Genomic DNA, 20,117 nt, shown 5'->3' with positions numbered 1-20,117 from the left:
AAGTTTTTTTTAAAGTCCAGAATTTTCTCTAGCTGGGCTTTTTTTCTTTCGTCTGCATTCTAGATCTTAGTTAATTTAATCTTCATTAAACAGGTAGCTAGCTTTAATTTTGCTAGACTACATCTCCCAAATGTGTATTTTGTATAACGTTAGCTAGCCAACCCTTTTATCAGTAGCAATGTCTGTAACATCCGCCGATATGCTTGAAACTCCACCTGGGTACCCCTTTGAAGAGATAGACTACCAGGATATTGAAGTTGAAGAGGTAAGTTTTACTGTCTACCTGGACAGATTTTTTGCTAGTAAACTGTCATGTCAGGTTTCGGGGATAATCACAGTCTAACCAAAATCCTTTTTTCGAGAGTGAACTGTTACTCATGGCATTGTTGTCATGTAGCTAGCTAACTAACGTTAGCTGTCTTAGCTAGATACAGTAGCCATCTGAGCTGTCGTTTTAGATTAAATGCTAAAAGCAGCAGTATAATCTCGCCCTTTGTTTTGTCAGTGTCAGAGGGCCTCACCTTGAACAAATGTAATGCCTTTGGTAAACTTCAGGAATGTCAGTTGCTTGAATCATTTTGCTTCCAAGGTAGCATTATCTAAACGTATTTGATGGCACGGCTAATACGTATGCTTTTGGCTTCAGATCAGAGTATATTGGTGCTAAAATGTTGTTTTGGATTAGTTTATGTAAGGGGATTATCATGCTAACTGGCTAGTGTTTGTGTTGCTTAGGTAATGGGCACATTAGTACGCTATTTCACTGTCTTCCTCACGGTAAACCAAACTCACCCTCTGCCTCACTTAAGTCACACTTGTCTACTTTTACTGTATTTGCAAACCTTCTTTGTTAGAAGTAAATTAATGAAGATTTTACTAAACATAGCATACTGCACTGTGCAATGCATTGATTTACGATGCACAAATATCCAGGATAATAAGCCACTTTATTGAAAATTTAGACCACCTTCTTTCAGTCTTAATATTGAGTTATATATACATGGTTCAGGTTTGTGTTACATATGATATTTGTATGGAATTGAGAAAATTGTTACCTGTCTGGCTTTCTTTGTGCTTTATAGATGGCTATTTTTAATCTACAGTTACATCTTAAATGATATCGCCATGCAGTGCTCTCAGATCATAAGAATTGCAAATGAAAGCATGAATCGAAATGCTTTGCAACCATTTGCATTCCACCATCAAAAAGGTGAAACGGAGCCATCATAAGCTATTGTTCTTTAATTGTAAGGGATGGTTCTGTGTTTCTATTCGCTAAACAGGGCTTGCTGCTTTGCCTTGTTTATTTTGCACTGTATTTTCTAGCGTTCTGTTGGTCTCTATGAGAAAGGGTGTCAATGTAGTAAACGTGATTTACCTTACCAGGTATTGCCTACAGTGTATGTGAAATTGAAAGCATTTTGTAAGACATGTCAACAAGAGTTTTGATCTGTTCCGCAAATCCCTTTTCAATGAGTGTACCTTTTCCATCAGTTTGAAGAATTCCACTTGTCTTCCATAATCCATAATTTCAGTGTAACTTATCCTTATTTGTGTTTTATTTCCAAAAAAATAAATCTTGACCCTTTGAGGTAAAAAAGTGACATTTTTTAGTGTTGATAACTAATAAGTTGTCAGAAAAATTGAGCTACATTTGACATCTCAGCACTCTGCCTTTAAAATGCAGTAGAAGTTCCTGAATCTAATCGTGTGATATTATTTTTCATGTGAGAGGAGTGAACATTGCCCCGAGGCTGCACACACCACGTTTGTTTGAACTGTATGTTTAACTACATTAGGTTTTCTTGATTACGTTGCCATCAGCTGCATTGAAGAGGTGTTACTGCACAGGATGTAAAGAACGCAGACTGGAGAATACACATTATCTTCAGCTGCCACAGTATCTCACCACCATATCTCGCCAAAACAGGATGTAAAAAAAGAAGAAAGCATTTTTAATTTCAATAAAATGTATTCCTTTCATGGTGCAAATATCATTTGTTTTATGTAGTCAGGAAAAAGTTGCCCAGTGAAGTCAGATCTACAAATCTATGGTGAACTGGGGGTTAATGAATGAAATGAGAGTAGAGTTAAATTGTCGATTTATGGAGGCTGTTTAATTCGTGGAATTCGTCGGGATATCTACTGTTTTGTCTTTATTGAATGTTTTATGTATTTGAGCAGCTTAATGTGAATTATAAAACAAGACGATTGTCCTGTCTGCTCCTGCTTGTTCCCATAAGGATTACCACAGTGGAAATGAGTCTTTCAGGCTTGCTTGTGTTGTCCTCAGTAATCTGTTTTTCATATTTTGGAATTCATACGTCTGTGTGAGGATGTATGCCTGTGTATTGTGATTTCTAAATTGTCAGAACAGATCAATCAATCAGTTGTTTTTCGTTTTCAGGTGGTCGGACGGGGTGCTTTCGGTGTTGTGTGCAAGGCGAAATGGAGAGGCAAAGATGTCGCCATCAAGACAATAGAGAGCGAGTCTGAGAGAAAGGCGTTCGTAGTTGAGGTAAAGTCATCTTTAATGTGCATCTGAGCCAAAGGTATGGCTAGTTGAGGTATAATCATATTTTCATGCAAATCTGAGAGTAAGGCCTTTATAGTTGAGGTATTGTCATGCTTTAATGTGAGTTTAAGAGAAAGGCATTTGTATTTGAGTTATTGTCATTTTTTAATGTCTGTAGTTCCCGCCTGCAGGGACGGCATTTTCATTACACAGGCCCAATATCAGTGAGTTAATATGTAAGAAATTATTTGGGCCCACATTCCGACAGGAGCCCCACTTTCATTATCATTCCCTGCCCCAAAATATGGATTAAAAACTCAGCAGCAGCAGCAGCGGTGGCTCCCAGTTTAGCTATAACGGTAATGTGTTTACCTTTACTCCTGGTGTCCTCTAATTAGAGTATCTCTCTGCAGTGTGGTAATCACGGAGCATACGGAGCCGCATTTTATTAAACTGAGGCACGGGCCCCGTTCAGCCGCATGTCAGCAGAGTTATTAATCAGAACCTGGGAGCAGCTATTCAGAAGTGGCAAGCAGGAGATGAGAAGGATGCTGTGTGTGTGTGTGTGTGTGTGTGTGTGTGTGTGTGTGTGTGTGTTTTTTAGCTGCTGAAAAAAAGGGGGTTTGGGCAGGTGCCTGTGAAAGCTGGCTTTTGAAAATCGTGTGAAAGTGTCAGGAATGAGCTTTTGGATAATTCTGTTGATGTTGTTTACAATCTGATGTGAAGCAAGTCCATTGCCCTTCTTTAATGCTTCCTCCCCCCCCCACCCCCCCCTCCCCTTCTCAGCTGCGGCAGCTTTCACGGGTTAACCACCCCAACATTGTGAAGCTGTATGGTTCATGTAGTACTCCAGTAAGTCAACTATTTAAAGTGAGTTTTTTATGTGTTAATTGGGATTGCAGTGTGTTTATATTGTTTGCCAGGGAGTAACTGAAGAACGGAAGCTTTGATAAATAAATGTAACTCTGTGTTTTTTATGTGGCGTGAAACGTGCACACTCATTTTCAGAGGCTAAAGGAATATCCTAGACATGACTAGAAGAGCACATAATTATTTGGCATTTTGTTATTGTCAGTAGTGTGCTGTATTTCTACCTGCTTTTTTATCAGTCACAGTTTCATTCAGGATATGTAATTCGTTCTAATGATGCCTGTCTGCAGGTTTGTCTTGTGATGGAATATGCCGAAGGTGGATCTTTGTACAATGGTGAGTCAGACAGAGGAAATAAATAGATTCACATTTCTCCAGGACTGAAGTAGTAATATGACACCTCAGTTTTAAGCAGGGTGTAAAGTAAAGTGGCTCCTGTAAGCCTCTAACTTCACATGTAAGCCCTTGTCGGTTATACTCTTAGAAGTATTTGTTAATGTCTTTGTTTTATGATCTGTAACAGATTTAACACTGGGGGTCTACTTAATTAACTTTGACAGCTTTCTCACATCATAGTCTGGTTCTGATCAGAGTAATCACATTACAAGGCAGGCTTACATTTATGTCGAGTAGACAGTTTGCCTATGCAAATATCCTGTAGAGCTTGAATAGTGTTGTGCTCAAACTCACTGGTCTGGGAGTGTTGTGAGCCTGGTCTGACACTTGCTTGTTTAAATTGAATAGACACGCTTATGTTCTATTGCGATCGAAGTCACTCTGGATAAGAGCATCTGCTCAATGAATGGAATGTAAATGTAATGTAAATGTAATGTAATGTAAAGTAAATGTAAATGTAATGTAACGTAATGTAATGTAAATGTAATGTAATGTAATGACACGGTTCTGTGTTTGCAGTGCTGCATGGTACCGAACCCCTCCCCTACTACACCGCCTCCCACGCCATGAGCTGGTGCCTGCAGTGCTCCCAAGGGGTGGCCTATCTCCACGGCATGAAGCCAAAAGCCCTCATCCACAGGGACCTCAAACCACCCAAGTATGAACGCCATCTATTTCTCATTCTCTCTCTCGCTCACTCTCTCTCTCTGTGTTTCTCTCCTTCTCTCACTTTGTCTCACTCTGTCTGTTTCTCTGTCTTCCTCTTGTGATTTTTTTTATACACAGAACTCTTGCCACAGTATCCTCTTCTTATCTCCCTCTGCTGTGTGTCTCGTGTGACATGAATCTTTATTTTCGTGTCTTTTACACTGTTACAAGATTTAAATGTATAATTCATCATATCTGCTCATTTCCCTATGTGAGGTTCTTCATGCGGTATGACTGTTTTGAAGCTGAGGGTGTTTTTAATGTGTGTTGATTGCTTTGTGCTGCCTCACGAGCCCACAAGGTTATTATTGGTCACAAGTGGAAGTAACCCCCCCTGCAAAGCATCATGGGAATGGGCCGCTGGTCCCGTTCCTAGAGAGTGTTCTGGAACTCGGAGGAAAAACTAGGTCACGTTGGCAACAGTTCATCTCACAGCCAGCCATTCAGAATCTGGAGCCCAATCAGAATGTTCAGTTCCTCGCGTAGATTTATCCTAAATGGCAGTATGCGTATTTAAAATGATTCTGTGGCATCCCACAGTTCAAGCTGTGTAGTGCAGTGGTAAATATGTAGGACTCTGTCTTAGCTAAAGAGAAGAATGTATAGTTGTTGTTTTTTAGCTTTGCATATTTTCTAAAAGGCAGATGGAACTTCTGAATGCATTGTCATTATCTTCTTGTCTTTGTTTTTCACATGTTTGTTCTAGTACAGTTAAGTCCTTTGCATGCATGTGTGAGATGTGTTGGATTTGTAGAGCTTGATGAAATTCCTTTACCTCATTTGAACTAAGCAGCTGACAGTAAACAAGGTCATTGTAGCTGACCCATGTCAGGCTTGCACAGATTGATGTCTGAACTCTGTGTGCAGTAACTGGCTGCTTTCTGCCACAGAGCAGTTCCCTCACCCCTCTCTCTCCTGATTAAAGACATCCATCTCTGTGATGTGGTGGTAGTGTAGCATAGCGGGAAGGAGCAGGGCTTGTAACCGAAAGGTTGCCGGTTCGATTCCCCACTGGGGCACTGCTGCTGTACCCTTGAGCAAGGTACTTAACCCACAGTTGCCTCAGTAAATATCCAGCTGTATAAATGGATAACATTGTAAAGACCTGTAACCTATGTAAGTCGCTTTGGCTAAAAGCGTCTGCCAAATGAATAAATGTAAATGTAAATGTAGTGTAATGGGGTGTCTTCCTCAGCCTGCTGCTTATCGGTGGTGGGACAGTGCTGAAGATCTGTGACTTTGGGACGGCCTGTGACATCCAGACGCACATGACCAACAACAAAGGAAGTGCAGCCTGGATGGCCCCCGAAGTGTTCGAAGGCCAGTATGAGCTCCCCGCATCCTGTCCGTCATGTGATGTCACAATCTGTCTGCCCCTCAGCCCCAACCTAACACGCAAAGCATCCATCGCACAGTGGCTGCCAGTATGACATGACAGCCCCCGCGACATACTTCTAACACTGTGCAATTAGGTTGAAATCACTACCTGTTTGTAAAGTTATGGATCTCCAGTGTTGCAAGTCTGCCCAGGAAAGCAGTGATTCTGCAGTGGATATTGGGCTTGAGTGTGTGTCTGTAAATTGTGTTTGTAAAGGGTAATCTGTGTCAGTACTCCAAATACTCTTTGTGCTTTCACTTTGGCTAACACGTCTAGGATAGACACAGGCTCAGTTAATCACAATTGTAAATGAAAGTGTCCTGCTTATCTCTGTGAACGTCAGTTCATTTTGAAAAGTGGTTGTAATTGCTTGGTATGTCAACCTGCTCTCGAATCATTGTAACGGTGTTCATTTTGTACAATTTGGGAGCACTAAATCAAACAGATTGAAGAGACGAAGGGAAAATTTTAAACAGCTTATAGCTGTTGAAGTTGAGTTGTTTGGAGCCAAAGGTTTTTTTGATACATAAGTGCTTTTGCGTTATCTTCAGTGTGTCCCGTACCTCGTTTTACTGATCACCTTTTGAAGGGGTTTAAATTGCACACAAGTTCCAATTTAGTCACGTTGTTTGCAGAGGAAATAACGCAACTTATCCAATTAAACCATGCATATTTGCCCTTAGAATGAACCCCTTTAAGCTCATTTGCATCACTGGAAAATGTTTGTATTGTCAAATGAGTTTGGCGTAATAACTTCAAAGTGTATGAGCAATGAGCAGTTTAATTTTGGAGGTATAAACACAGTAATTATCCATGTCCCGAGCTGTCCTCGGGAAAATTACCTTTTTGTTTCCACCACGGGCACTCAGACGTTGCGTGAAATTTAAAGGCTCCTGTGCTCCGCGAAGCAAAGCGTAGCTTGTGTGTTTTACCGCAGTTAAGATGCCGTGGAGAATTTCTCCACGGCATCTTAACATCTTAATTTAAAGAGGCGCTGGCCCCTTTAACGGAGGGTGTGTCCTGAGCGCCGGGGTTGTCCTCTGCGTTCGCAGGCAGCAACTATAGCGAGAAGTGTGACGTGTTCAGCTGGGGCATCATCCTGTGGGAGGTGATCACGCGGAGGAAGCCCTTCGACGAGATCGGCGGCCCTGCCTTCCGCATCATGTGGGCGGTGCACAACGGTGAGTGTGCGCGCGCGGGGGGGGTCGAGGGGGCGCAGGGTGAGGGGCGAGGGGAAGCGCGGAGCGGACTCCCCAGCGAGGCCCAGCGCCCGGGTTTAATTAGTTTAGCGGCTGACCGGGGGGGAAGGGGGGGCAGGAGGGGAGGATTAAAGGAGCGTTCTCACCTGCGTAACAATTACAGCTGAATTACAGCTGAAGCCCTGCGCTGTGATGATGGAGCGAAATTCGAGTGGGACACGGGGAGAGCGGCCCAGGCCCTGAAGTAGCACGTGCAATCTTAAACCTTACTCTGCACCGCGGCGGCATCGTTAGCTCCTGATTGCACAGATGATGAGCTGCCACGTTTGGTGCAGTTTTGCGTGTGTTTGCATTTTGTCTTAATTTCCGGGGCGCTGCAGTTTACCTCATGTATTGTTTATTGCACTGATGAGCAGATACAGTGCGGTTTGCGGTTTTTTTTGCTTCGCGTGGTGAAGAACGTGCGTGCGCTCCAAGCGAACGCTCCTGAGCGTGTTCCTCCGGTCAGACTCCAGCTCTCTGACGGGCTCGCCTGTGTTCTCAGGTACGCGGCCGCCCCTCATCAAGAACCTCCCCAAACCCATCGAGAGCCTGATGACACGCTGCTGGTCAAAGGACCCCTCCCAGCGGCCCTCCATGGAGGAGATCGTCAAGATGATGACCCACCTGATGAAGGTAAACACACTTGGCCAGGCGCACCTGGCCCGTCGGGCTCTCCGGCAGACTGTCCCCTGTGCTGCTGGCTGGGGAGGACAATGACATCATCGTCACAGAGATTCTCACTCTCGTTCCAGTACTTTCCGGGGTCTGATGAGCCCCTGCAGTACCCCTACCAGTATTCAGATGAAGGACAGAGCAACTCGGCAACCAGCACAGGTACACCCAAACCTGCTGAATCCAGGCTGTGGGAACGCCCGCAGTGTATTTAACCCCGTACGCACTGTACGATCATTGTCCCCTGTAGAAGCCCCCGTGTTTGGTTTTACTTCTCGGCTCTCTAGAGCTTGGATTGCATCATAAATTGTGTTAACATCTGATTGGCTGTCCTTTCGCAGGGTCCTATGTGGACTACACCTGCACCAGCACCAGTAATAAGAGCGATGCCAACATGGAGCAAGGAGACTCCCAGGGCAGCAACGACACCATCAAGATCATGGAGACCAAGTTTGCACCTCAGTTCAAACCAAAGGTACCACAGTCCCCTCTAATCCCGTGCGCATTTCAGTCATACCGCATTAGTCTGAAGATGATGGGACTTGATGTCTGTTGTCTGTTTGTTTAAATAGGAGAAAATGTTTGGTGTAGAAGTCAAAGGGAAAAAAAATGATTCAGACCAATAATGCTATCATAAGGATGGTTAAAGTGGGACATGTCTGTGTATTAAGTTATACATATTAGCAGAGAGAATTGACCTATTAAGTTGTAGAATATGGGCAGTGAGAACTGATAGCGGTTAAGTTGCTGCGGCTGTCATTCCCCCAGGGGGACGCGATGCGAAGTCTCCCCCTGTCCAGAGGGGGCAGTGTGGAGAGCCTAGCAGGACGCCCGCAGTGCCTGGCATCCTCTGACAGCAAGAGAATGAGCACCGACCTGTCAGAGCTGGAGCACAGAATGCCTTTCGGACCCGCAGGTAATGCCGGGAATCAGGTAACCTCATGCAACACAGGTATCTGTGACACATAGGTAACAACACCCAGAAAAACCGGTAATGTCAGAAATAAAGTATATTATACACACATATAGCACATAGACACAGGTAATAGCAGAAACTAATCTAGCTATACACAGAGATTGTAGACAGACACAGATAATGGCAGAAACTAAGAAATACATACACATAGATATATGACATAGATAGTGGCAGAAACTAGGTTAGCTATACACATATAGCACATAGACACAGGTAGTGTCGGAAACTAACCTAGTTATGCACACAAATAGCAGACAGACACAGGTAATGTCAGAAAGTGAGCTCGCTATATAAACACATGTCTATAAGAGGTGAAGGCAACTTCAGAGCCCAAGGCGCCTATACGGTATGCAGGTAGAGCGCTGTCAGAAATCAAAGTGCGTTTCATCCTGGCGATAACACTGAGAGAGGGAGCTCAGAGTTGAGCGAACAGGAGAAACGCGTCTCTCCACAGTCCTCTCTTCCGGGGGCCCCTACATTTCATCAGCTTTCATCATTCTGAGGTGACGCCTCGGTCTGCATACAAAACGCTCCTCACGCTTCCCCCATCTGGGCCGTCCAGCCAATCACATCCCTCACAACATCTCCACCACTAAAAAAAAACAAAAAAACAAATAGAAAATACATTCTCATTAACCATCATCCCGGTCGGCTCATTGGTGCGTGCTTGTGTAACCGTGCCGGAGGTTTTGTGTAAAGCGGCAGGAATAGAAACTATTATGTGCTTTTTATTCTTGTCCTGCCCCAGCATTGCAGGTTCTGTTGCTGTTAAACTACTGTAGCATTTTCAAAATCAAAAGATCTTCATTGGGTATATAAGGACAAGTCAACTCCACATTAGAGCTAACTTTTGTTCTGTTACTTCATAACAATATTTATATTAATTTTTCATTCCGTAATATTTTTTACTTGTGAATTGAATGTCATAAACCCCACTTGGAACCATAATCATAAACCATAATTTAATCTTTGTGGTAGGAAAATGACCATCAGTGTAGGAATAAATATTTTGGTACGGAAAATAACGAAGCATCCTGTGCTTTCTGTAGTCTTTTGTTCTGTATTAGTGTTTTGGTTCCCTGTTACCAGGCTGTAGATTTATGTACATTAGCCTTTGAATCGGTGCCTCGGTCATCATTATCATCCGCTATTCCACATTCTGTTTGCACATGCAGGTTTCTCTTTCAGTTAGGGCAGCGACTGCATGAGGTAAATGTCTGTCACACGTCCAGTCTGCCTGGTCGCAGTCTGTGTGCCACGTCCTCGGCAGCATGGCTCTTCTGCTTGTCTAACCCCTGCACGTCTGGAAGCGGCCGGCCGTGCATGTGCCTGTCTCCACACGCGTTTCCTCCGCAGCGGAGGAAAGGGGAGAGAGCCGTCTGTGAACACGTGAAACATTCACCTGCTTGGGTCCTCTTTGCCATGTGCATGTGTGTCTGCATCTGTGTGTGTACGTGCGTGTGTGTGTGTGTCTTCGCAGCACGCCCCCAGTATAAACGAGGCCATCGTAAAACCGCTTCCTTTGGCACCATTCTGGATGTCCCCAAGATCATCGTCACAGGTACCGGTTGACAGCGGGCGGGCTCCTCGGCGCCTGGGTCCCTCCCGAACCTGAGCCTCAGCCTGAATCAGCTGCTTTCTCTGTCGCTCAGCTCCTGTGTCTGTTACTCCGGGGTCCAGGCGTCTGGGGTGAAGAGAAAAACAAACCTCTCTCTCGGAGCGGCAGGGCGCGGGCAGTCCTGACGGCACCGTGCGCACGCCACAGCTGTGCTTTTCCTGCCTCTCCACCCCGAAGCTCTAGCGCTCTAGCTGCTAATGGTGGCATTTTTGCAGATGAATATTCATCCTCACTCATTGGAAGCACAAATGACTTCTTTCTCTTTGTGCTCTGCTTTGAGTAAGTTACACCTGGAGTAACAGTCACACTGCTCTCTGCTCGCCCTTGAGTAAATTAAACCTGGAGTAAGACTCTCACTACCCCCTGCTCACCTTTACGCAAGTTAAACCTGGAGTAACACACTACTCCCTCCCCACCTTTAAGTGAGGTAAACCTGCAGTAGGGCTCACACTGTGACCTGCTCACCTGTCAGCTTAGTCTGGAGTAAGAGTCACGCTACTCCCTGCTAACCTTTAATTAGGTTGAACCTGGAGTAAGACTCTCATTACTCCATGCTCACAATTATGCTACACCTGCAGTTAGATTTATACTATGAGTAAGCTAAACCTGTAGAGAGACTCACTGTGCTTTGGGCCCTCAGGGCCTTGGTGTTGTGCTGGGCTGTTTGCTGGCTGGCCCTGGGGCTTGGCTTCGTTTGGTGAACCGTAACTGACCCTGCGCTTCAACTGAGCTGTAGACTCTCCCAACACCTTTCCTGCTCACGTGACATTTCCAGCGCATGGCTAATTGTTTTCCTCGCCTCCATTAACTTTCCGAATGTCATTTTAATCAGTCTGTTTCACGTTAAGGGCCGTATCTCGAATCTGTTATCGGCGGGGATTGGGAGGAAAGAGCTGGAGAGAAGGAGGAGTATAATGTGGCTCTGTCTGAAGTGGAAGTTCCATCCAAATTAATTACTCAAAGGACTAATTTAATGTGGTGTGTCTGAGGCTCTACTGGCTGGCACTGATTTTAATTATGATACGTCACTGCCATCGGTGTCCGTGTGCTCCTTTTGTAACTCCGCTCCTTCAGAGAGACGGCCTCCAGAGAACAGTTAACCTCTTGACACCGCAACACTGTGACACTGAACATCTGCAACTGCATTTTGATCAAATCAAATTTCAAAAAAATTAAAATTCAAGTGTAATCTCTGCTCCGGCGCTTGTGAATAGTCAGTGTGCTGTGCGTGCGTTTATTTTGGGTAGGATAGGGTCAGTAAGGACAGACGGCACACGACAACAGCGTAGCATTTCTCTTTTCTGTTTCATTTTGTGCTGTAGACACACAAAAGTGGAACATCAACTCCTTTTTTTTTATTATGCACACAAAGGCAGCCTTTTCTGCTGTCCTGTGCCTTTTGTCCCTCTTAATGTTAAAACAAATACTCTTTAACCTGGGTATGTAGAAATGATAGTAGTTCAGATTATTAGAAGTTGTGTGTCTCTGTCGTAATGCTGTTGTAAAAGTAGACAGGTTGTGCCTGGTGAGAAGCTTATTTTCACTTTTCACATTCTGTCAGGAGGTGGCAGTGTTTCACCATCTTAATTTAAATGATCAGACTTTTTTGTTTTTATCACAGTGACTTTTTTGTAAAATTTTCATTTCTTACCTGTATTACCTGTACCTCATTGACAACTTTACAAGGCATATTTAGGTTATATGTGCAAGTATTTACAATAAATTATATTTTCAACAGTCACAACCTTTACATGTTTGAAGTGTCTTCTGAATATTTCCTGGTTCCCTGGCTAGATAGTTAATGCTCTGTGTGAAAACTTGAACCTTCCTTTTCAATTTACTGTATCGTCGTTAGAGTTTTTGAATTTTCACTCCCTTGTTGGAATTGAACAGTGTATGGTGTGTTTAAACATCATTCTGATTACTCATAATTTCATTTTTTCTTTGTTCACAATTTTCTTTTACCATTTGATTGCTGTGTCACCTGCTTGCAGTGGTTGATCTTAAATCCAGAGAGGAGCTCAGAGACCTTTTTCTGTGTATATCTCTCAGTTCCAGCCCGAGGTGTTAAAGATGTGCCCTTCCTTTCAATGTCAGTGAGGAGTGTGTTTGCATGTGGGTGGGCGAGGGGAGTGGGCATTCTTAGCATTTTCCGGTAATTACAAACAGGTGGGGTATCAGAGTTTAGCACTACCTTTTTGATATGTTCATTGTAAGATGTGACTTTGAGGGCATAGTTGGGGGTTCTCCAGCAGGGATGAGGCTGTTAGCACGTTTTGCGGCCAGATAGCGACAGTTTTGTGGTCTGATTCTGAGGATGCCAGGAGGGTCACTGGCGGTCCTCAGGCTTACTTTGGCACGGGGAGCAACTCTAGAGGAGACTCTGCCTCCACAACCGTAATTTGAAAGCCCCGTTTTGTAAGATGCCTGAAATGCTTTCTGTCACAGTGCCTGAGAGAGACAGAGAGAGAGAAGGAGAGACAGAGACAACAAGACAGAGGTGGGAGGGAGGGAGACAAAGAGAGAAAGGGAGGGAGAGACAGAGGGAGAGAAAAAGTGAGAGGGAAAGAGAGACGGGGAGAGAAAGGGAGGGAGAGACAGAGAGAGAGACAATGAGACTGGGGGGGGGGGGGGGTGGAGACGTAGAAAGAGATAGAGAAACATATATGGGGGGGGGAGGGGGGACAATGAGACAGAGACAGAGGGGGAGAGAGAGAGAGAGAGGTGTCTGTGTAAACAGGCGTGGCAGGACCCGTGTGAGGACAGGCTGATCAGCCGTGCGCGTGGCGGGAGGCAGGGGTGATGCATGCGTGCGTGCGTGTGGGAGCGGCGCAGATTTAGAGTTAAATCACTGCAGCTGTCTCCCCTGTGCGGCTGGATGTGACTGCAGCTCTCTCTCAGTGTCACCCTGTCCCCTCCTCCCCCCCCACAGCCAGCTGCGAGTCCCAGAGACGCAGATCCGTGCAGGACCTCCCAGGAATCGGCACAGAGTCCAGCCAGGTAAGCAGCCCCCCCCCCCCCGGCCTCACCTGGGCATCGGGGTTACAATCGCCCAGAAACTACAGGCTCTCTTCCGCTGCGGAAATTAACTGAGCTGACAACGAGAGGGGTTTCCTGAACGGGTCCCTGCAGGATTCATGAACTCTTACTGCCGCATGTTTTTCTAACAGGTTGAATCTATTGTTAGCTGTGTTTCTCTCTTATTTCTGTTTGCTTTTTCTGAGCTTCCTGCTCCTTCCTCCTTTGGGGCGTTCTGCTTGCAGCGTAATGCCTGCGTCTGATCTCCCTCCCTCGCGTCTGTGAGGTGCTACCTGCACGGCAGGCGTAGGATCTGAGAGGCAGAGCGCGTCTCCCGGCCGCTGGTTTCAGGGGGGGGTGTTACCGAGCTCCTGAAGGGGCGCGCTGGCTTCCCCGCACGCAGGGAAACTAAGTCACAGTTCACACTGAGTTCACAGAGCAGCGAGCGGGAGCCTGGGGTTGGAGGTGGGGGGGTGTTGGGGTAGGGATGTTTGTTGGATCATCTTTGAATGGGGAAAGTCAGACTGTGATTTTATGTTTTACTTTACAGAAACACATCTCATTTTCTTGGGCTAGGGCTGCCTGGTTGATTCTTATTTTCTCAGATTTTGGATATTTTTAGCAGGCTGAGTCCACGCCTGGGTTATGCCTTAACAATGAAGAGGATCAGGGAAGAGATTTATGGATGACACGGTTTCCTCCTGGTTTATCTGGCTTTCTTGCGTGCTTTCCTCAAGCTGGGTGCTCAGCCGAGCATCCTGTTGTTTTCAGGGCCGCTTCCTCTCGCTGTGGACCTAGACAGTGAGGGAGTGCTAACCACACACCCAAGAACAGGAGTGATGCGTTATCTCCTTCCTTTACTGCAGTGGGGGTCACCGGGCTGGCTGTGCCCCAGCGGGGAGACCTCTGAGACTGCTAGGTTAGCTCAGTGGAACTGTACAGTGTTTAGTGTTTAAGTGGAGTGCTTTCGTGAAAGGCAGGGGTACAGGTGATGGAAGTCGACGTGACAGGGTGGATGGCTTTGTTCAGTCCTGCTGAGAAGAAAGAGCCGAAGGCCTCAGCTACTTTTGGGGAGTACCTGCCTCTGCAGACCGGTCTCAGGGGTCCCGCAAGCTCCTTAGTCCAGTCCACAGAACCCTCTTCTCACGAGGACTCTGTCTGCGAACAAGTGTTTCCTTAATGTGGAACATTCGCGATCCTCATTGTACAGCTGCTTTAGTAAATCTCATGGTGACATCAGTTAGTCTGTCGTTCACATTTTGTAATGATGGGCCTTGGAATGGTAACCAGCGCGCTAACTCAGTGGCAAGATTATTAGTTAGTTAATTAGCTTGTTAAAGTTAACTCGGTTACTGTTGGCGAGCTATGTTGCCTGAACTGGATTTAAACTGATTATTTGTCTCACTTAATGTTGCATGTGCGGATGGCAATTTTATAGTGTATAATTTCAGCAATTTTATAGTGTGTAATTTCAACAAAGCTCATGTCCTTATGTTGTTGATAGTTAAACATACTGGATTACTGTTCTAACACAGACAGTACGTGTTTCTGTGTCATCAGTGTGGAACCCTAATGTTAGATACAAGGGACAGTTCATCCTCCCCTGCCATTCAGAGCACACGGCTGTCGCCAGCTGCTCTGCTCGGTATCGCCTGCAGCACTGACATTGTGTGCAGCCTGGAAATTAGTTTCTGCTGCTGTCATCATTAGAGTCCATCTCGAGGTGTGACACACCGGTCCATAGCCATGTGACAATGATGCATCACATGATGCAGACCCCACAGGATGTTTACCAGGCTGGTGGCGATCTCTGCGGCGGAAGGTAGGCGCAGTCTGATTGGCCGTGCCCCTGGCTGGGCGGGCCTCTGATTGGCTGTGCCCCTGGCCGGGCAGGCTTCTGATTGGCTGTGCTCTCGGCCCTTTCCAGGGGAGCAGGAACAGCAGCAGGTCGTCCAGCCCCAGCATGAGGATGATCACGTCGGACAAGACAGGCAGCAGGGGCTACGGCTTCTCCCCCGACGACCCCGCAGGTAGGACTGCTCCTTTAACCTTCATTAACCTGCACTGCAGTGTGGCAAAGTGGAAATGAGCAGGGCTCATGAACAGAAGGTTGCTGGTTTGATTCCCCCTCTGGGGCACTGCTGCTATATCTAACCCAGAATTGCCTCGGTAAACATCCGGATGGCATGGAAAAACAGCCAAATGAAGATAATGTCGTGTAATGCAACTCGAAGGGCGGAGCGGCAAATGTAGCTGTGTGTTTTACTCAGGTTATACTCACAGTCTCATAGGGTGGAGAAACTAACACAGTGTGTTTTTGTGGTACTTTCGTGATTGGAGGACAGACCCATGCAGTAGTATGTTGTACTCGTGTTTTACTTGTGGTCTCTCACAGGATGGAGCACCTAACACTGTTTCTATGGTCCTTTCATCATTGGAGGACAGATTAGTGCAGCAGTATGTTTCTCTTGTGTTCTCTCATGTTGTCTGAAACATAGGGATCCACGGCAACATTACATTTGTACTGAATTTCTTCTCCTTGCCTAAAGTGGAGGGAGCATCTAATACGCAAGTGAAGCCGATAGGCTGTTATTGAGTCGCGGGTTCAGGATTTTTTTCCCCCAGAGTTCTCTGTGTTCATCTGCTTTGTTATTGGGTTCAAACACCGAGTCAGTCACTTGACATAGGGGTCCCAGTGCCAGCAGCAGAATCGGTGTCTGACTGCACTGATGGTATTGCAAAAGGCCAGGCTCTGTGCAGCAGACGGCACATAAGTTTCATCGACAAATCAAAGCTCTTGACTGGATTCACCCCACAACGTGGGGAAAAGGGTTATTTTGGTTGAGGGGCTTCTTGTGTCTGTTGATAAGCAGACGGACCCAGCGTCTGTGCCGTGCTGTAGGCGTGAATTAACTGCTGTTTGCACATCTGCAGATACCAACGGCTCAGACAACTCCATTCCCATGGCCTATCTAACGCTGGACCACCAGCTGCAGGTAAGGAAGGCTCCCTCCCGTCTCCTGTCTCCCCCCCCCGCCCCCCGCCCCCCGCCCCCCGGCCCCGTACACAGGCTGTCCCCCAGAGCACGGCTAACTCAGGTGCCGTCTGAGGGGGTGCCATCTTTTTCCGGAACATCAGAGCCCTCCAGGAGCTGATGCTCCACTGCCCGTCCTTTCCTCAGTTTTGAAAGTTATCCTCTTACGTTCAGATAACAGCCTGTTTGTCTGATGAGCTGAATCTCCACACCCAAAGATGCTTTCAAACATGTGGGCAGCAGACTGTTTTAATTTAGTTAATTGAGCTTGGATTACTGCTCATTGCAAAAAGAGAAAATGATGCTTGTCTAAAAAGGTGGAATGCCAGTATAAATACACTTTGGCAAGGATGTTGGGGGGGAGACATTTGGACAGCAGTTTTAGTGGGTATTTTTAAAAGCTTAGATGATTGCTGTTATATATATTTGCATTGCTGTCTGACAGGACTTAAGCTGCAGAACCAATGAATGGCATGGTGCCTGTTTATTTCCAGCCCCTTGCGCCCTGTCCCAACTCCAAAGAGTCCATGGCTGTGTTTGAGCAGCACTGCAAAATGGCCCAGGAGTACCTCAAAGTGCAGACCGAAATCGCGCTCCTGATCCAGAGGAAGTAAGTGAAGGAGACCCCCAGCGCTCCGAACCCGAGGGGGGGAACAGGTCCACCCCACCACACACAGCGGGCTCCGTCCCTCAGAGCACTGCCTACAGGCAGCTACCCCTCTACAAACTGTGAAGAGTGTAGTGTAGCATAGTGGTTAAGGAGCAGGACTCGTAACCGAAAGGTTGCTGGTTCAGTTCCCCACTGGAGCACTGTATCCTTGGGCAAGGTACTTAACCCACAGTTGCCTCAGTATCTTATCCAGCTGTATAAATGGATAAAATTGTAAAAGAACTATAGCTGAGTTGCTCTGCATAAGAGCGCCTGCTAAATGCTAGTAATGTAACGTATTATAATGAAGATTCAGCCCATATGATCTGTTGTACACTCTCAAGATTTCAGTCTTAATGGTTTATTGTGTGCTGCGTTGTGATACAGGATTATTTCATTGTATCATAAGTTATTGCTATGCTTGCTACAGTAAGAGAACGGCAGGGGAGCCACAGTGAAATTGCATCTCCGCTGTTGTTGTCTTACATGAGAACGTCAGTGGAGCTTCACTGCCACTTAATGAGCTGTGGGGGGGAGACAGAGCTCGAGCCAGCAGGTTTATGACTTCACTCTCGTCCGTGCGGTGTGTCTGTTCAGCGGCAGGGAGTGGGATCTCTCTGTTCCCCGACAGGCGGGGCATGACGCTGTAGAGGGAACCGCGCCAAAGAAAGTAGCGTTGGATTAAAAGGGCTATATTTAAAATGCGGCCTCCAGCCGCGACGCATCGCGAAGAAGGCCACCCAGAGGCAATTACTGCATTTAGCTGACAAATCCAAGAAAAACAATTCTCCAATGCTCCTAGGCAGCGTCGGAACAACTGCCCGTGTCCCACCCGAGCTCATCTTGTATTTATAGACGGTGACTTGAGTGGAAAATCTGGCGGCGTCTTGCCTGGGGGGTCCGTATTTTTCTCCGGTGCTTTTCAGTTCCCTGCCGCAAGTTTCACACTTTCCTTCACCAGGGTTGCAGCGTTTGGCCGAAGCTTGCAGTCTTTTTTATTTATTTATTTTTGCGCACAAATTAGTCCTGAGTTGTTGGGAGTATGAACGATCCCAACCGGTTACTTCCAAGTCACCGTTTGTTTTGCGGAGCAACCAAGACAGTGTTGGCCCTGCACGGACGGTCTGTACCTCACTGATGTATACAGTGAGCTGCATTATTCGATGCCATCAGTTTTAATTAGCTGTGTTAATGATGTGACCCCAGCAGTGGAAAGTATAGGTGTGCTTTAGTGAGAAATGCATTAAGCGTGTGAGCTGGGTGCTGCGTAGGCTTCACACTGACGGCACTGTTCTGCGAGACCTTTAACAACCTGTCAATAACCACTGTCCCCACTGTAATTAAAACGCAGCTCAGGGTCCATCTCTCTATGTCTCTCTCTCTATCTGTTTGTCTTTCTCTCCATTTTCTCCACCCCCCTCTCTTTCCGTCTCGCTCTCTCACTGTCTCTGTCTCTCTCTTGTGTCTTCTCCATCTCTCTCTCCTTTATCTCCCTTTCTTTCTCTGTCCATCTTGTTCTCTCTCTCTCTCTCCCTCCCTCCCTCTCTCTCTCTCTCTCTCTCTCTCTCTCTCTCTCTCTCTCTCTCTCTCTCTCTCTCTCTCTCTGTCCATCTCTCTCTCCATCTCTCCATCTCTCCCTCCCTCTCTCCCTCCCCCTCCCCCCCCCCCTCTCTCTCTCTCTCCATCTCTCTCTCTCTGTCTCTCCCTCCCTCTCCCTCTCTCTCTCTCTCTCGTCCCGGGCACACGTTTCCAGGAAGGAGCTGATCGCCGAGCTGGACCAGGACGAGAAGGACCAGCAGAACACCTCCCGCCTGGTCCAGGAGCACAAGAAGCTGCTGGAGGAGAACAAGAGCCTCTCCACCTACTACCAGAAGTGCAAGAAGCAACAGGAGCTGATCCGGGCGCAGCAACAGAAGAGGCAGGGCACATCGTGACGAGGCGCCGGGACACGCCGCCCCCCCCCGCTCTCTGGCTCCCCCTCCAGGACACCCCTGCAACAGATTCGCCCATATCCCTGCACACCACAGTGCCCCCTGCTGCCCTTCCCCCCCCCCTTTCTCCTGTGGGATGTGGGGGTAGGCTTCCCTGGTCTGTAGGTTACTGGCTTTCTTGCACTGTAAAAGAGACCTATGATCTACTGTGTTCAAGCATGCTGCGTCATATACACGATCTCAACTCAGAAAAGGGGGGACAGGGAGGATCAGGAGGGAGATGGGCCAGTCAGACCCTTTCAAAATTGAGCCCTCTTGTGTCCCATTAAAATCAAAAGATATAAAAAAAAAAAAGAAAATCAAAGTATATAATCAGCCAACCATCTCAGCTGTCTGTCCGGTCTTACCAGTCCAGACAGTGGCAACAGATCAGAATGCATGCACATCATACCTGTCCATACCAGGGTGTGTGTTTGGGGTTGCCTTGGCATCCAGGTGGCAGTGGTAATGTAGGGAACACAAGAATGCTGGAAGTTTCAGAGCCTGAGAGTGAAATGCCGGCGTTGTTCTGGCCCCGGTCAGAGGCCGGTGAGAGGCGTCTCCACCACTCTGCTGTCAGACTCTCAGGGCGTGTGTCCAGGTGGGTCAGTGAGAGTGCAACCCCCCCCCCCCCCCCCCCCCCCCTCCCCAAAATCAAATACAGCCGAGCTGTGATGCAATGGCCATGTTTCCATTGGAATGTCACCAGTTGCATTTTAACTGAAAAGTAATGTGCGTCGCACCAAAGTGATTGTTTTATTTTAATATCGAGTAGATGATTGTATACCTTTCACGCCTTTATGGAAACATGGCTGTTGTAACTGCTCCAGATGATCTGAATTTTGGCTATAGAAGATAGGGGCCAGTGCTCATTGGTTAATCTCCCTTCTGGAGAGGATTTCGTGTGAACGTGGCCTGTCTGCAACAGCCTTTTTCCCTCAGACTGTTTGTGGGTTTTACTGATTTTATGGTGGATGTGTTTTTAACTGAAGCTTTTACTGTACGTGGTCTCAGTGTCGCATGAGAGGAAAGGAATGTATGACAAGTAACTTGAATACAAACCTTGGATTCA

At 46.7% G+C, this 20,117-nt stretch overlaps 1 protein-coding gene across 2 annotated transcripts; it reads left to right on the top strand.

The window, feature by feature from the left end:
* The first annotated feature begins 8 nt into the window (after positions 1–8).
* On the top strand, positions 9–19,677 carry map3k7 (mitogen-activated protein kinase kinase kinase 7). Of its 2 annotated transcripts, XM_036549276.1 has the most exons (17): positions 9–265; positions 2,408–2,518; positions 3,302–3,367; positions 3,676–3,721; positions 4,301–4,439; positions 5,685–5,809; positions 6,920–7,048; positions 7,611–7,741; positions 7,861–7,942; positions 8,122–8,255; positions 8,549–8,696; positions 10,237–10,317; positions 13,307–13,374; positions 15,320–15,422; positions 16,327–16,388; positions 16,921–17,036; positions 18,829–19,677. In XM_036549276.1, exons 1-17 carry the CDS (start codon positions 179–181, stop codon positions 19,007–19,009), a joined length of 1,809 nt encoding a protein of 602 aa, XP_036405169.1. In that variant the 5' UTR covers positions 9–178; the 3' UTR covers positions 19,010–19,677. The 2 variants fall into 2 exon arrangements, with proteins under 2 accessions (XP_036405169.1, XP_036405170.1); XM_036549277.1 differs by lacking the exon at positions 10,237–10,317.
* The last annotated feature ends 440 nt before the right edge of the window (positions 19,678–20,117 follow it).

Source organism: Megalops cyprinoides, chromosome 17 (assembly GCF_013368585.1).
Source record: "Megalops cyprinoides isolate fMegCyp1 chromosome 17, fMegCyp1.pri, whole genome shotgun sequence".
Taxonomy (NCBI): Eukaryota; Metazoa; Chordata; class Actinopteri; order Elopiformes; family Megalopidae; genus Megalops; species Megalops cyprinoides.
Note: the sequence above shows the minus strand (reverse complement) of the source record. Positions and strands in the feature narration are given on the sequence as shown.

Coding starts and splice junctions, on each gene's coding strand:
- map3k7 (XM_036549276.1), top strand. CDS start 179: ATGTCTGTAACATCCGCCGATATGCTTGAAACTCCACCTGGGTACCCC. Junction 266..2,407: donor AGGATATTGAAGTTGAAGAG/GTAAGTTTTACT, acceptor TTTCGTTTTCAG/GTGGTCGGACGGGGTGCTTT. Junction 13,375..15,319: donor TCGGCACAGAGTCCAGCCAG/GTAAGCAGCCCC, acceptor GGCCCTTTCCAG/GGGAGCAGGAACAGCAGCAG.